The 18,143-nt window shown below is 38.9% G+C and overlaps 1 protein-coding gene across 4 annotated transcripts in view; it reads left to right on the plus strand.

Annotated features, from left to right (window-relative positions):
* BICD1 (BICD cargo adaptor 1) overlaps nt 1-18,143 on the plus strand; it is a 108,765-nt gene that overhangs the window by 67,509 nt on the left and 23,113 nt on the right. For 2 of the 4 annotated variants that reach the window (XM_029284075.1, XM_015815669.1), the window contains exons 6-8: nt 3,436-3,587; nt 8,257-8,574; nt 9,614-9,804. In XM_029284075.1, coding sequence (XP_029139908.1) covers nt 3,436-3,587; nt 8,257-8,574; nt 9,614-9,804 — 661 coding nt within the window. Of the gene's footprint in view, nt 1-3,435; nt 3,588-8,256; nt 8,575-9,613; nt 9,805-13,452; nt 13,564-18,143 lie in introns of all 4 variants that reach the window. The other 2 variants (XM_029284074.1, XM_029284076.1) reach the window with 2 other exon arrangements.

The following is an 18,143-nucleotide window of genomic DNA, read 5'->3' on the forward strand; positions in this document are numbered from 1 at the left end:
CTGCGCTCTTCACACGCCTCCTGCAGGGCACATTTGGTAAAGTTCGTGCATGCAGGCTGCCGCCAAGCACAGGGAGTAGCACAGCTAAGGAAAAGGGCAAAAAAAAAATGGCGGACGGAGTGGTTTGGCGACCCCCGTGAAATGGTCGTGCGACCCCAAATGGGGTCGCGACCCACAGGTTGAGAACCGCTGCTCTAGGGGGAGGGGCTTCCCATCTGTTTGCTATACTTTGTGAGCGATATAGTTTTATCAGTTTCAGCCTGGCTGAACCTATCTGGCTGTTAATTATTGGCTGAAATAAGTTTAAGGGATTCTCGCACCATTATTTCTTCTTCCTTGCAATCTTGTATGTTCTGGCTTCAGGTGAGGCTGTGAGTTTCATGAATAGAGAGGGTAGCAGGGATGGCATATGAATATGACATTTCATCCTACAATATATTTAATGAAGTTCCTGATTATGGAATTGTTCATATTTAAATTTCAGAAATTAGAGGTCTATAGTTTAGATATTTTGAGATATTGTGACACTTTTTGATTTGTTAATATGTCATGGATACTTGATTTTTGAAATATATCCTGGATGTTTGTTGAGACATTTCTCAGGAACATTATATTAATTTCAAATATGAAAATAAAATATGGATGTTAAAATTGAAAAGATAGCATATATTATCTCTTAGTGAAAAAAAACCAATGTTCCAGCCAAATCTACTGCTCTATGATTAACTGGAAAAAAAATTCATTTTTATATCTGGTTTATATCTGGTTTAGTATCTCCTTGATAAAAAAAGGAGATTGCTAACTACCAGAAATAGTTGTTAATTAAGTACCTGTTAAGAGTGATTTAACCAAAGTTTGAACTATGGCCTTCTATATAACATTATGCTTTTGTATATTTGCGTCTACATATTTCCTCATATCCTTAGAGTAAGGAACCAGAAAGTATGGGAATTGAGGAACTGGTTTTCCAACGGTATGTGCATTTTGCAATGATATGTGCTGGAACGGTAGTGTGGAAAGTTGTGGTAAGAACATGAATGAATGTGAAAAACTGTGGTCAAAACAAGAACAAGAAATTGGCTCAATTGCCGTTATGACCCCAGAGGTCATGTACTTCTGTGTTTAAGGTACAAAAGAGTGGAACTGAAAAGGGATAAAACATTTCAGAAAGCATATAACTGACTTTTTCCTGTATTACCCAATACAAACCCAATATTGTCCTAATCCTATCAAGCCCTAAATACATGCTACCACTACATGGACATACCTCAACCCAGCACATTAGCACATATCATGTATTCAATGTTGGTGTAATTTTTACAATATAAATAGAGGTTTCCATAAATCAGACTTCCAGCCAGGTGCCCTTCTGATGTGTTGGGAAAGAAGGCTAACTTAAAATCATCTTCATTTTAACTATAGTATATATCCGTGGTGGCGAACCTATGGCATGCGTGCCACAGGTAGCACGCAGAGCCCTCTCTGTGGGTACGTGCACTGTCACCCCAGTCCTAGGCCTTCAGTCCCGTCCATGAGCAACCTGCATCAATACCCGCGCAGGGTAAGGTTGCCACACCCACCCCTGCCTCCCCAAGCATATTTTACTAACCTACCTTTCAGCTACATTCCGTTTCTCCGTTCGCTTCTCAGCCTTCACCGTCTTTGTGGGACTATAGGAAAAAAAAAGTTCCATCAGACTTTAACTTCTTGTGAGATCTCAAGAAGTTAGAAAGTCTGATGAAACTTTTTTACCAATAGTCCCACAAACACGCGTTGAAAGCTGAGAAGCGAATGGAGAAACAGAATCAATCATTCAATCAATTCTAACTTCGCGACCTTTCATGAGAAATTGGAATTGATTGATTGACCTTTCCCCCCCCAAAAAAGCTTTCTTTGTTTCCTTGCACGCGGCGGCAGATTGCGAAGGAGCAATGGCACGGGGCTGGAAGTCAGGTAAGGAAAGAAAGGCAATTTCTGGGGGGAGCGAGGATTTCTTTCCTTAACTGCCCCACTTGTTCTGAGGCCACTTTCCGCTCAACCGCATTGCTCTTGCCAATAGCCTGACTGCCCACTTCAGTGCCCTCCCTCCCTGAGCCTCCGGCGCTCCACCTGCTGCTTTGGTAGCTCTGTAAGCAGAGCTGCAAAGTTCTCTTCGCAACTCTGCCTACAGAGCCACCAAAGCTGTAGCTGAATGGGCAGATGAGGGGGGAACCTGCCCCACTTGGGTACGATGCGTGAGGCAGCAAACAGCCACGTCGCGCTGAAACCGAGGGGCCAGCAGACTGTGGCTGTTGATGGACACAGTTGGCCCCCATGCGCTCACTGTGTGTGGGTGCTGATGGTGTCAGGCAGCAGCCGCCGCCCTGGCCCCTTCCTCGCCTTGCCTTGCCCTGTGGCAATGGTACCCCTGCCCTGCCTCCTGCCTCACCTCGCCTCACCCCACAGGATGAGCCTCCTGCCCACCATCCCACCCACCAGAGACCCCCTGGATCTCCTCCAACCCTGCCTGGCCCCCACAGGCGTCCCTCCCCACGAGTAACATTGAGGTGGCCACGCCTACCCTGGCCACGCTCACCCAGTCTGCCGTGACCACTACAGCCACGCCCATCCAATGGCCATGCTCACCCAATGGGCCATGCCCACCCGATGATACATAAGTGGGTTTTGGGTTGCAGTTTGGGCACTCGGTCTCTAAAAGGTTCGCCACCACTGGTATATATCCTTCAAATTCTCCATTCCAATACATAAAATATTTTCTTAAAATCTTCTACTGTAATCTCATGTTTCTAAAAAGGTTCTTCTATTTGAAATTCCTAAACTTTATTTTCCCTCCCAACCTTTTAATCTCTTAATGGAGAAGAAAAGAAAGGGATTTTCTCGACATTTGTCTCCTTCTAAATCAGTGTTTTTCAAACTTGACAACTTTAAGATGTGTGAGTTTCCACTCCCAGCATTCCTTACCCAGTATGCTGAGGTATTCTGGGAGTTGAAGCAGTGGTGGATTTAGCCAGTTCGCACCAGTTCGACAGAACCGGTAGCTAATTTTTTATTACCCAGGCCCAGAACGGACTTCCGAAAGTGGCATCCACAAAGAGAACTGGTTGTTCACATATTTGAATCCCACCACTGAGTTGAAGTCCATACATCTTAAGGTTGTCAAGTTTGAAAAACACAGTTCTATATTATTCAGTTGAGGAAGCCTTCTTTGTTCCTTTTAGGCACATTATGCTTAGTTATTATAGATTTACCTTTCTTTTCAGCCAAGAAGAAAATTCCAAGTTATCCTTTGAATTTAATCCCGTACTTGTATCAACCAGATGAAAATAAATGCATATGTTTTATAATAAATGCATAAACCTGGAAGAATCCAGAATGATTTCAACAGCAAGCTTTTATTCTTTGCTTGGTGACATAAGATATGTATATTTGTTTTAGACAGCAGAAGTGGCCCTGGCCAACCTGAAAAATAAATACGAGAACGAGAAAGCCATGGTAACAGAAACGATGACTAAACTGCGCAACGAATTAAAAGCTTTGAAAGAAGATGCAGCAACCTTCTCATCCTTGAGAGCCATGTTTGCAACCAGGTACAAAAAGTAACTGTCAAAACAGGAATTTAGCTTGTTAAGCAGGAGTTTAGGTTTGGCTTGGCGCGGAAAAAGAGGCAAAGACCAGTCTCTGAGTCACACTTTTATTCAGATCTGAACAAAGGTGGGTCCTCCCATAAAACATACAATCCTTGGACATCAGAATCCTGGACAACAAGATGGAGGGAAAAGGCACTGGAATTAGGGGTGCTCTCTGTGTATGCAATACCATTCCATGGGAGCAGTTTTTCTAGGACATGTTTATGAGCTGTTTTATATTCCTGTTTTATATTCAAGCCATTGTCTCAGCCAACTATTCTCCAGGGGTTCAGGCAAGAGTTGATTTTAACTTTATCTGCAGAAAAATTCTCCAGAACAATCAGTTCCTAATTATGTATTAGCTCTATATATCTGCATCCCTAAATAATTTGTCCATGAGATTCTGATCTGTTCATAGTATTAATTTGTGAAGTTACAGTAAAGTCAGTAAGCATGATTCCTTTCCCTCCTATTGTTCTTTTTGTAAAAAAATAATAGAATTGTTAAGATGATGATGATGATGATGATGAAGATGATGATGATGATGATGATGATGATGATGAACTCTATACCAGGGATCCCCAACCACCGGTCCATGGACTGGTACCGGGCCGCAGCATGCAAGCAACCAGGCCACACAAAAAAAGCAAAGCCCCATTTGTGGGATGCAGGCAGCACACGAAACCAAGCCCCCTCCGGTCTGTGGAAAAACCTCTCTCCACATAATGGTTCCTGGTGCCCAAAAGGTTGGGGACCTCTGCCCTACACCATTTCAGACAAATGGCTGTCCAGTCTCTTCTTAAAAACTTCCAATGTTGGAGCATTCACAACCTCTGGAGGCAGATTGTTCCACTGATTAATTGTTCTAACTGTCAGGAAATGTTTTCTTAATTCTAAGTTGCTTCTCTCTTTGATTAGTTTCCATCCATTGCTTCTTGTCCTGCCTTCAGGTGCTTTGGAGGATAGTTTGACTCCCTCTTCTTTGTGGCAGCCCCTGAGATATTGGAACATTGCTATCATGTCACTCCTAGTTCTTCTCTTCATTAAACTAGACATACCCAATTACAGCAACCGTTCCTTATATGTTTTAGCCTCCAGTCCCCTAATCATCTTTGTTGCTCTTCTCTGTACTCTTTCTAGAGTCTCAGCATCTTTTTTTACATCGTGGTGACCAATACTGGATGCAGTATTCCAAGTGTGCCCTTACCAAGGCCACACTTATTTATTTAAAAGGATAAAAATGAGCATAACCTGGACTGGTGAAGCTGATAAGAAAAGAAATTGGACTTCAAGATATATTGATGGGGAAAAAACCACTTAAGAATACACTAGCAATTGGAAATGATCCAATAATTATTTTATTAAAGCTAACAAGTTACAATGAGTCTCTGTTCTCCAGCTATCAAGAGAGAAGAACACCAATCAAACTCTTATAAAGAGTTGTAGAGATTTACGTTTAGCATACTACACATTTCACCATTGACCAATAATTATTTTAGCCCTGATAAGGAAGACAGATAAAAGTACAAAGGAATCTGACTGTCCCTGTGTGAGAACACTTTATTATGCAGAATACTTAGCCTGTGGGAACCAATTAAGCTGATGGTTATTCTAATCTAACATTCTCCCACTTTGAATAGGGGAAGTTGTAAACACACAGATAGGTGCATACAAACAATATTTAAATTTTAGGATTTTGTAGTTTAGAAGGAAGACAAAGCAGATGACTTTTTAAAAATCCTCTAAAATGTCAACTTTTTTTTAACCTGATACTTTATCAAATTAAACAAGTAATTTTTTTTAAAAAAAATATTGTTATTTCTTTTCTTGGTTCATTGTTAACTTTAAACAAGCTTTACAAACACCATGTGGCAGGTCATAAAAGAAGTCCCTACACTTTGCTTTTAGTGAAGGGAAGTAATAAAAAAGGTAGATTAAGCTTCTAGAAGAAATCTTTCACTTATACTATTTAATACAATTTTCCAAAATCTGTTGATTCTGTATGTTGCATGTACAAAAGTACCTTATTTCCCATTGGTTTTATTTTATAACCTCTTGCTTAAATTAGCCATTAAAACATTTGTAGAATTAAATCTGAGCCGTTGATAAATAATGGGGTCAGACTCCACTTAAATGTAGCATAATGTGATTTTCTAAAATTTGGCTTATACACAATATATATTTCGGTAAGCAAACAGAAAAAAATTTCAGTAAAATTACAGATTCTTCATTCAGTGACTGAAACAATAACCCAGTATTTGATTCTCTGGAAAAATGCTGCTTTGGTATCATGGATAATTTCTGTTTCAATTTGTAAATGATCATTACATCAAGCATCAAGGTAATTTTTTAAAAAAAAGAAATAGTCATCTTCCTACCCTGAAAACAGCCCATGTAAATGTAGCAGCAGAAGTCACTTTCAAAGTAAGAAATATAGTCGCAGCAAAAGCAAACAAAAGGAGAGTGCTCAGTAGCTAGCTGGTCTATGAATACAATAAAACAGGGGTGTCAAACTCAATTTCATTGAGGGCCGCATCAGCATTGTGGTCGCCCTGGGGGGGGCAGGGTGGGTGCAGCCTACTGGGGGTGTGTGGATAGAGTGGGTGTGGCCTACTGGGTGGGCATGGCCAGCTCTACATCATTCGTGTTAAGGGGGCCTGTGGGGGCCTGGGCAGGAGTGGGACAGATCTGAGGGTCTCTGGCAGAAAGGGGTGGGACCAGGGCAGAGCCCATCAAGCCGGATATGTGAAGTAGGTGAGGGCCATTTGCTGGCCATTCCAGGCGATGGTGCATTTCTTCATTCCTCACAAAGGGTGACACCTTCCCAGCATGCACCCAGGGGGTGGGGCCGACACGGCAGGGGCTGGTTCCTTGCTGTTTCCAGACGGCCTTGTGGAGCTAAGACTGAATGCATTTCAGCATAGATGGCCACCACAAAATTGTACATTGGCTCCCGGCCGGCCTGGGCCAGGGCCAAGGCAGCGGGGCTGTTCCTTCACTGTTTCCAGGATGGCTTCGTGAGCCACATGAAACCACTTTGCGGGCCGCATCTGGCCCCCGGGTCTTGTGTTTGACATGTCTGCAATAAAGCATGAAAAATGCTTTTAACTAACAGAATAATAGAAATAAATAAAAAATAGAAATAAAAATAGATAGATAGAAATCGTGCAAACTACCTCTAGGTTTCATTTCAGAATTGCATTTCAGAATAGATCTTTTTAAGTATTTTGCACACCCGTTTCTTGTTTTGAGAAGCACCTCTTGTTGTGTCTTGTCTATTGTAGTAGTTTCTGACATGTTGCAGAAGCTAATGTCTATCAGAACAATTCTTTGACCTTTAAGGTCTGTTTTGAGATGGTCTTGAATATTTCATATTCATAAATGTTAATACTTTCATATTAATACATGGCACAGAGGGAGAGGAAAAGGCTAAACTCTTATTAGTCACTATATATAATATAAAGTACCATGTTGGTAGCAACATGACAAAGTACTAAGAGTATCTGTAGCCCTTATTTAGTGACTGCAATTGGGATCAGCAATTCCATGGCTAAGCACCACGGTCACTAAGTGAAGCATCATGTGACAGCAACAGACTTATGATCTCATGTCCCTTTGACCATTAAGTTAATCACCAAGATCCTTAAGCACGACTTATGATTTTACTTCTGCCTCCTTTATTAACTGCTTCCTGCAAGCCAGTTGTGAAGCACACCAATGCAATGATGTGGCTGCAGGATGCTGTGACAGTCATAAATGGAAGGTTGCAAAGCTTCTTTTTTTTTTACACTGTCATAATTTCAAACAGTTGTTAAATGAGGCAATCGGTAATCAAGGACTATATTTTCTTTCAGTGGGTCTCCTGGAGTGCTCTGCTTTAGGCAGCACTTACTGTTATGGATTTGTGTCCCTAAGTTATCCTTAGTTCAGTTGCTTTGGAAGAAGAATAGATAGAGTATATCCATGGTAAGATTAGGGCAAAAGCTGTGCCAGAAAGAACAAAAGCTGCTCTGGAATGTGTGGAGGTGTGAACAAGCTGGGGCAACACTCCTGATGAAAGGTCTAGTTGTTTTAAAGAATTGCTGACAGTTGCCAGGTTTGCAACTGTAGCCTCTATGAAGCTCCTTTTTATCTTGAATCTGAAGTGCCTCAAAGGACCTTTGATGCTGCTGAAACCCAGAGGAATGGCTTTTAGAATAGAACAGAATAGAATAACAGAGTTGGAAGGGATCTTGTAGGTCATCTAGTCCAATGCCCTGCCCAAGCAGGAGTCCCTACATCATTTCTGGCAATCTCTTCTTGGAAGTGATGAAGCACTAACAATATCTGAAGGCAGTCTGTTCCATTGGTTGATTCTTCTCACTGTCAGGACCCCTCTCCCCACTTAAAAAGTGTTGGTGCTGATGTCCACATGGTTCATGTATGCCAGGCATGTCAAACTCGCAACGTCACATGACATCGCACAACGTATCGGGACTTTTCCCCCCATTGCTGGCAATGGTGTGGGTGCGGTTTCGGCGTGACGCATCCGGCCCATGGGTCGGCAGTTTGACATGCCTGATGTATGCAAAAGAAAAAAAAGTCTGACCAGGACAGCTTGACCTGTTCCTCTTTCCTTCTTTCCCTCCAGGTGTGATGAGTATGTCACCCAGTTGGATGAGATGCAGAGGCAATTGGCAGCTGCAGAGGATGAGAAAAACACCTTAAATTCTTTGCTGCGGATGGCTATCCAGCAAAAACTCGCCCTGACTCAACGCTTGGAAGACTTAGAGTTTGATCATGAGCAGTCCCGGCGGAGCAAAGGCAAACTTGGGAAAACCAAGATCGGCAGCCCTAAAGTAAGTGAGGAGGCATCAGCCACCGTGTCAACCATAGACACTTTCCTCCTGCATAGTCAGGGCCCACAACCACCAAACATACTGGTCAGCAGTGGCACTCAGAGGAAAAGGTATGCATGCAGTCCTATTTATAGTACAGTGCAATGGCCTGACTTGATTTAAGGTCATCCACTGAATTGCAAATACATTATATATTTTATGAGAAGAGGTTGGGGATGGGGGGAAGAGAAGTAATGGCTTTTCAAACTGTAAACATGGGCTTTTAATTCCATCCGCCATGGTATTTTCTTGTCCCTTTTGATACGGTCATAGTTCATGTTTTCTTAGCATTTCAGCATATTCTGTATGTCTTGAATGCCTCTGTTTGAGATAGAGCTGAATACCTCAGATGCAGGGCTGAGCCTATGTTGAAAAAAAGCACATCCACCGAAAATGGAACATTCTAATAAACTTTGGTGCTAATATATCTCCCTCAGTGGGTGGAGGGGTTTTCATTCCCATGTGCTTCTCAGTGTATGTGTCAAAAAAGCACAAAGAAAGAACGAATGTCTAAGACAAACTCATATTTGACTATCCTACTAAAGGCCGTACCACTGTAAGAACCACTTCAAGTATGTCCCTGTAAATACAGTTCTGTTCGGTGTAACTTTTAACTACAATCATGTAAATATGTTTGGAAGTCTACATTCTAAGGAAAGAACAGCAGGTGACCCACCAAGCCATACACGACAATGTATTTATGATGTTGATTTGTAGTCAATTTATGTTGCTGTGGAACTATGTTGATTCCTGGCAACATCCAAAAACTTATCTCCAAGAGGTAGAGGGGCAGATGCCGTCCTAGTGTGACAAATGGCAGCAAGAATAGATTGTATTGAATGCATACACTGGGACATCACAGTATTGACTTGGCTTGATTGATCACTCAAGTTGAATACCTATTTTTTTCCTCAGATATACAAAATCCTCCCTCCCCCGTAGCATTTTATTATGGGATGGCAGCAATTATAGAAGATATTAGCAATATTTTGGGTGATTTTTCAGGAGGGTGGGTGATGGGTGATGTGTAATTCCAGGGGGTCATTGCTCAGTAATTAAAGTAAAAACTCTTTTGTTTCCGTATGTATTTTTTCTTGGATCTCCTGCAAGACAATTCTCACCTTCCCCTTGTGATCAGAGCCATTCCAGGACTTCAGGGACCTATCTACTGCCTTTATTAAGACCCCCCCCAGATCACACCTCCACAGAGTCATTTCTTCTGAGGGGTCCCATTTCCATGAATGAATCCTTCCATGGGCACCGTCTCAGCAAGGAAAAAAGGTTAACCGTACCCATCCCAGGTAAACACTTTTTCCTTGGGTGCATGTAGTGCAAAATGATTAGCTTAACTAGAAGGGGAATCCTCTCCAAATGCTCTACATGCTATCTTTAATTTGGACATATGCTCACCTCTTTAGAGATGAGCATCCTCAAAGTACTTTCCCAAAGCTTATTTTTGACTAAGCAGACGGAGGGTTTAATACAAAGTGTCTTTTACTTATTTAAATTTCTACTACACAAAAGATATAGTGGTTCATATTTCTCTCTAACCCAGTTGGTGAAGTGTTAGAGCAGTGTTTCTCAATTTTGGCAACTTTAAGGTACTGTATGTGGAATTCTAGGAGCTGAAGTCCACATATCTTAAAGTTGTTAAGGTTGAGAAACACTGAGTTAGTGATAAAAGCATCTCAATGAAATAAGCTTCCCTGGCCCTTCTCACATTATGAACTAAGTAAATTGTAGACTTTCTAGCCTATATTAAGCCACAGTTATGTGTTTTGCCTGGATTAAATAAAAATTAAGACAGATTTTTTTTCTGAGTTCAGAGGTAAAAATGCTCTCTAGATAAATATTGAAGGCTGTCAACCATAGGAAGAATGACAGAAAAGATCTTCTGTTCCAACATTGATTCAGTTTGTAAAAATGGTTTATGAAATCTCATGTAATGTGACCAGTGCTCATAATACTTTAGCCACTATCTTTTAAATTTCCTTTCTATAGGTCTGTCCATGTATATAACATATTGGCAAAGCAAAAGGGAAATATAGCAAAAAGAAATCTTTTGCATACCTACACACTATACAAATAGAATACGATGGATATATTTTTATACAGAAAACAGTGTTTTCTCAAATTGCATTCTTTGGGAACATTTTGATAAGAATAAGTCCTTACTTTCCCTATGAATCATGATTTTAAAAATGCACATTTACAGAAGCTTAGGAAAGTACTGCACACACAAGGCAGAACCTAATCTATTACCTCTAAAAGAAGTATCTTTTTCTTGAACTGATATTTGGAGGGCTTTGGCTGTTCTACACCTTTGATTTTCAAAAACCTTCTCCTACCGTAATAGAGTTTTTAGTCAGCCATGTCAATCAGCTTTGCTAATTCAAAGAGGGTGAAAACATATGCAGTCTCAAAACATTAGTGTAAATATTCAAAAAAAGCCATGGATTTATCTTCAGAAGTTACTGACTCGCAAACAAAATCTTTTTGTATATTTTTTTGCAATTCTTCCCAACCTGTAGCCATGATTTAAACTTACTTTAAAATGCCAGTGTGCTATGTTTATTATGGCCAAGATTATAATCCTAGCTTATTTCTAATTGGTTTTCAAGTCTTGACCCTTGCTAATTTGTAAAACTATGAGAATAGAGAAGATAAAAACAGAAAAAAATGTTGCTTTGGCTAAATTGCTTTTTATTGCTCTTCTCACCCTCATTTCCTCCCTTTTCATTCTTCCTCAACCTTCAAGTTTCTCTGCTCAACCCCTTCCTTATCTAGCATTCTGGCAATGTCAGAATGCTCCTGCTTTTTTTTTTTTTTTTGATGTTGCTTTTCATAGAAAAAGACTATTGCTTTGAAAATGTAGATAATACTGATTTAGTGCAAAATGAAAAATTCTTAAAGGGAGCAAATGTTGATACCAAGCATTAATTACACATTGTTTAAGATGGTTAAATATTTTCCCAGACCAACTGATTTAATATCAATGAAATTGGGATACCTCATCCTTTTTTATCTGGGGCGCATTAATCAGTTAGATAAAATGCAATGAACATTTTCATAAAGTGACTGCCAGGCCAATCAGAAAATGAACAGCTGTCCGCAGAAATATCTGTAGTGGTATGTAGACAGTCAAAATATAAAACAGACTTCTTTTTTCAACAGAATCAGGTTTTTTTTAAATAAAAAAAATGATTTAGATACAGAACATAAATAAAAGACAGGGCTGAAGAAGTCTGATTTCTCTCCTTCCTCCGCAAAGCATAACAAATACCACTTTTGCAAAAGAGAACTTTGTAGTACTTAAACCAGCCTCCTGCACAACTTTAAGTTGCTGTGTGGGAACGCTGAAGAGGAAACATCTTATGATACAAAGTTGTCCTGCTCCATCTTGGAACTCAATAGGAATTCACTTTGTAGTAGAACTACAGTCTAAACTACTGTGTCTGATATGAAACTGTATAATATCAACTTGTTTGTTTTTCAACAGTCTCAAAGAACCCAGGTTAAAAATTGTCTAAATATCTTGGAGACCATGAAGAACAAGGTTATAAATAGTTGTAGGTGCTTGTTTTATATTAAAGAAAAATCTTGCCATACATTTTCAGTTCAAAACATAGTTTGAGAGAATACTGTGTGTGGAGCTCAAGAATAATTGGTTTAGAACAAAGATAGCTGTTTACTACTTAGTATAAGTAAAATCTGAAAACTCATATTGGCATATTTTCTTAGACAGAGAACCTTGACACATTTCAACAAACTGCAGTGGTGTCTCTCCTCCTTTGTATAACTTCCACATTTGAAAGGAAGCTCCCTCTCATTATCCTTGACTGTTGATTACAGATTTATTATTATTACTATATTATGTTTTGTACTGTGTTTTATTTTGTACACTTCAAAGAATATGAGGCAGTTTGTAAATTTAAAAAAACTATAATCCAATATATAATTTTGTGGCTGGGATTATACTCCAGCAAAATTCCACAAGCATCACCTTTTTGAGCTAGTGAGTCAAACTTGGCTCCTGGGCTCTAAATGCAAACATCCATGTTGGTGATTTGATTTTATGCAAGCAGTTTGCCATTACCTTTAAAAAAATAAAAAACTTCTTACAGCTCTAGAGTTTCCTGGTGATTTCCCACCTCATCTGACTGTACAGATAGTCCTCAACTTACAACAGTTCATTTAGTGACTGTTCAGAATTACAACGGAACTAAAAAAAGTGACTTCTGACTGTTTTTCATACTTATTACCATTCCAGCATCCCCATGGTCATGTGATTAAGATTCGGATGTTTGGCGACTGACTCAAATATTTATGATGGTTGCAGTGTCTAAGGGTCATGTGATTGATTACCTTTTGCAACCGTTTTACAAGCAAAGTCAATGGGAAAGCCAAATTCACTTAACAGCCATGTTGCTACGTTAACAACTGCAGTGATTCACTTAACAACTGGAACAAAATTCACTTAACAAATGTTTTGCTTAGCTCAGTTGTGGTTGTAAGTCGAGGAGTACCTGTAATTAGTTTTTTCAAAATCAGCTAAGTATTGCCATTAGCTGTAACATTCCAGAACCTACAATCTCTATAGGACCTAGCAGATACGTATCACAAAAAACCCTTCTAAAAAATCTCCCATAACTTTAGAAGCATCCAGGCAAAATGCTCTTTTATAACTAAAGTCCTGACTGAAAAATGGAAGGAAAACAAATCAGAAATTGCCAGCACACCTTTGATGAGGTTATATGGCCGAGATTCTAGTGAACAAGATAGGATGAAAACAAATGGCATGGCATTGTTCAACTTTAAACCACTGTATGATTTCATATCTAGTTGTGAGAGGCAATCAAAACAAATCATTGTTAATGTTACCTTGACAAAATCATCTCTCTTGTACCTTGCTTATTACTTACAAGTTCCTCTCTTCTACCTCTCTAAAGTCGTGGCTCCAGTGCAACGTTTCCCAGTACGGGACATCTCTCATGAGGAACACTTGAAAGCCATTTTGATGGATTTGGCAACTAGGCCCAAAACATGTTACCAAATACAAGGTGGGGGTATTTTTAATTATATAAGTAATTCCACCACCACTAATAATTACTTTGTTGGATTGTGCTAAAGTTAGTCCCAAGATACTGTGTCTTTGGTGGAAATAGGTTGAATTGATATATTTTAAATGTTAAATGCAAGAGACTAATAGCCCAACACCCCTTTTCCAATTACTCTCTTGTAATTTCTTATAGTCCATATTTTTGCTTTATTGTTCCACTCAAATGTAGAGAAGTTTGTTTGAATATCCTTTTAATGTTTCAAAGCAATGTAACATAGAATAAAATGTTCCAGGGAAATATTATATATATTATTTTTCTTTATAAAGGCAAATAAAGGGAAAACAGCCTTTTCCTTATTTCCATTAAAAATGCCTGTAGGAACAAAGAAAATGAAATACAGTGAGGGTTAGGTTCTGTACTTCCAGAGACATAGAGAATTGAGAAGAACATCTTTTACAACACTGGCAGCACAGTCTCAGAGACTGATTCACTTGGTTATTCTTCCTTTTCTAAATTACAGATACAAGTATCAGCCAAGAAAAAAAAATACAAATATGAAAGAAATCAGATTCTATTCCAGCATTTTTCAATCTTGGCAACTGTAAGATTTGTGGACTTCAACTCCCAGAATTCTCCAGTCAATATGGGAGTACTTAAATTCTGGGAATTGAGTTCACACATCTTAAAGTTGCTAGGGTTGCAATACACTGCTCTATTCAGCTACACTCTACACAGAGTAGATATGGGAAGAAGCAGCAGCAACACCAACAGCTTTTCCTTCTTTTAGATTGAGGGGAGGACAATCTTTCCCCAAAAGAGTGCCTATTGCAGTAACTGGGGTCTATAGTTATAAGATGACCTCATAGCCCCCATACAAGGACTATGATGCTGAAAATACCCAGTATATATGCTCACAGTAAAGTCATACACATGAACTTCTGAGTTATTCCACTTTGTCTGTCTCTTTATTGAGGCTGTTATCCTGAAAGCTCAGGATTTTCATCCTGTGTCCAGGCCTGATAAACCACCACATAGGTGGAAAGGAGTAAGGCTTTTATTTGAAAATAAAAGGTTTCCCAGAAGGAAATTTCAAAGTGAGCACATATTTCTTTTTGGAGTTGTAAGGTTTTTCACTTAACCTCACAGACTTCTCTGCATTACTCAGAAATTTCAAAGAGCCAAAAGAAACTCCTGAGCCGAGGTTCCAGCAAAGAAAACAACTTTATTTTGGCCAAGATAGAGTTGGGTAACCTTCTCCCTCTTCGTGGCTGCACACCCAGAAGAGATTTCTTCCATCTTTTATACTCTTTCAGAACAAAGAGATCCAAGTCTCTGTACCAGGGGCAAGGAAGCACAGAAAAACAAATTCCAAGATGATGACTCATATACATCAATCCAGGTTCCAACCATAACTCATTTCCCTCCCCCTCCTCCTCATTTCTTGGACCACTGGACCTTACCTTGCTTTTTCCATGTAAGCAATCTCCTGAGCAATCTCCTGTATATTTGGCATGAGACATTGCTTTTTCAATATACATGAAACACTTGCTTTTATGTAAGTAATTTCCTGATATGAGGCACTTGTAAGGTTGCTTGCATATAAGCAAATTTATATAAAATGGCTACAAACTGTAAGATGTAAAAACCCCAAATTTTGATACTCACAATACGAAGACAAGTCTGGTTAACAAAACAAAGGTTTATTGGAGAATAACATAAAAAGAATAAAAAGAAGAGAGAATAGAAGAGAAGAGAAGCGTTTGCAAACGCAGCCTCCTGGATCCTTCCCTATGGATTGGTTTCCAGGAGCACACTGGCCTGGTTTCAAGCTCTGCATCTTATACCTCTACAATGCATGTCACATCTAAGAAGCTCTTTCAACTTTATAATGTACTTTGAAGTTGTATTTAAAGTCATCCTGACCTCTTCCACCCATCTGCTGTTATCTTGTTTATTTGTAATTTTCACCTAGGGTCAAAATCCCCCTCTTTGATAGTAGGATTTCTACTCAAAGTGTAAGTTCCTGTGTCCGGGAGGATTTTTAGGCAGTAAATATTGAACAAACCTTCTCACACGTTTGGCAGTGCATTGCTACATTTGCGTTACAGTGTTACATTTGTGTTAAATAGACAGTCTCACATATTGGCATTACATTTCTACAATTATTTTTCTACAATTTTATAAAAGAATAACTTTTATTTCCTTCAAAACTAACACTACTAATGTCAAATTTAAACATAATAAAATCATAAGCATAAAGAAATCATAAGTAGAATAAGGTCCCTTCAAAGGCTTTTATCGTACAATAACATTCCTGAGCTAACAAACATTCCTAAGTAACTTGGTACCAGGCTGTTATCTATCATCTTGACAAGCAGGCATTCCTAATTGCAAAGGAAGATGGGATGGTCTGGTTTCCCTCTAGTGCCATCATATACACCTAACAAGCAGATTAACCAGGGAAATAGGTACAAAATGCCACAGCTACAGCTACGTACTAAATAATAAGCAATACATGAATTAAAATGATTTATCAATGCATAAATAAAATAGGTTAAAATGGGCTGTCTCCTTAAGGTCAATCAGATACTGTATATTAAGCTCAAACTATATATTACACTAAATTTGCTTTTAGAAAAATGAGGCTTAACCAGGCCACATGTTTAATAGAAAAACACATGTACAGGAACTCCCTATAATTCTCCCTTTTTTTTGCAAAATTAACTCCAGTTATTACCACATACATTTTAAAGTGTGTGTGACCTGTGCTTTGGCTCATATAGCTCAAAGCTACCATATTTATACTTCGTATATTATTTAATCTGTTTTATATGGTTTTCAATGTAGAGACTCAGTTTGGTATAGTGGTTAAGGTGTTGACCTAGAAACCAGGAGACCATGAATTCTAGTCCTGACTTAGGCAAGAAAACCAGGTGGGTGACTTTGGGCCAGTTGCTTTCTTTCAGCTCAACTCAGTTAACAGGCTTAACCACCCATATTTGCAATAAATATAGCATTATTAGAGTTGGACACTGAGAATGGCTCATTGAAGAAGAATTGATGCCTTTGAACTGTAGTGCTGGCGTATACCATGGACAGCTAGAGTAACTAACAGAGAGGTGTTAAATTGTATAAAACCCAGACACATCACTGGAAGATAAAATCATAAGACTACATTTGATTTACTTTGGCCATGTTAGGCTTGCAAATTCATTGGAGAAGGCAATGATGCTAAGAATGGTTAGTGGACAAAGAAGAAGAGGCAACATGCTGGCTTGATAACATCAATTCTGATGCAAAGTTGATCATACAACAATTGAGAGAAGCTATGTTTGACAGGGTAGTATGGAGAGCACTTGCCTATAAAGTCACCAAGAATTGGACATGATTAAATGGTTAAAAACAAAATGAAACATAGCATTCAGTCACAGTGCTTAAAAGAGTTGGGAGTGAAGAAAAAAAAAGTATAAACAGTGCTCACACAAGGAAAGGCAAAGAAGGACTGGATGAAGGGATGACTTTTACATTTCAAAATAAGTGCTTTGTAAATAGCAAAAAAAAAAAAAAAGTCCCTAGTCAAGTGGATGCATAGGGAAAGTCCACTTGTGTGTAATTGATGGGTGAGATCTGCAGAGTCTGTACCAAGGGTATTAGTAAGTGTCCAAATCTGTATAAAGCAAAAGAAGATTGTAGGCAGCTGAGGTACAATTATTTAGAATCTTATTCATGCTAATAATAAGTGAAGGGGGAGGGGTGTCCTTGGTGTTCTCTGAGCGTGCTTGTTTTCTTGCAGATGTTTCACTACCCAAACTAGGTAACATTATCAGTGTTACCTACTTTGGGTAATGAAACGTCTGCAAGAAAACAAGCAAGCTCAGAGAGCATCAAAGACCCCTCATTTCAGCCCTGAGTTACAAATGTTCTCCTTTATTGATAAATGAATGGATTTAATTTGAATTATACTTTTGAATTGCAGAAATGTGAAGAGCAGGCAAAAACTGGAAAATATTTCCCCTTTAGGCTTCCATGCCTTGAGAAAGCAAGACCTCCTGTGTTGGATGAGGCTTACTTCTTTGTAGGCATGTTTCACATTTCAATCTTAGTTATTACACAAGTGCATGGGAACCAGCATAGAGGGAATTAAACAACCAGATTTCACAGATTGTGAAAATAACAGCAATGAATTAATATTCAGTGTACGCATGAAAAAATATAGGATCAAAGTACATTGATATTTGTTTTATCGTTTTAATGCCATGATTTCTAAACAAAGATTAGACTGCCTGAAGTTTTAAAATATTGACTGGAATTTCTTGACTTCAATTAGAGGAACATCTGCTGCTTTGATAGTGGTGGGCCTTTCCCCATTTATAATTGTAGAGCAGTATTTTAAATATATGTATAGCTTCCTAGTTAAAACTGTTGCCTCTTTCATTGTGGTCCATACGATAGAAGAGAATATAAATAAGGCACACAGGCTTACAGTATTTAATGCAGTTATCATTTTCTTAAGCAGGAAGTGCTAAATGCATTTTTAAATGCAATTTAACATCTTTACAAAAACATTTAAATTGCTTTGT

The sequence above is a fragment of the Protobothrops mucrosquamatus genome, unplaced genomic scaffold, assembly GCF_001527695.2.
Source record: "Protobothrops mucrosquamatus isolate PMUCROS unplaced genomic scaffold, P.Mucros_1.0 scaffold363, whole genome shotgun sequence".
Taxonomy (NCBI): domain Eukaryota; kingdom Metazoa; phylum Chordata; class Lepidosauria; order Squamata; family Viperidae; genus Protobothrops; species Protobothrops mucrosquamatus.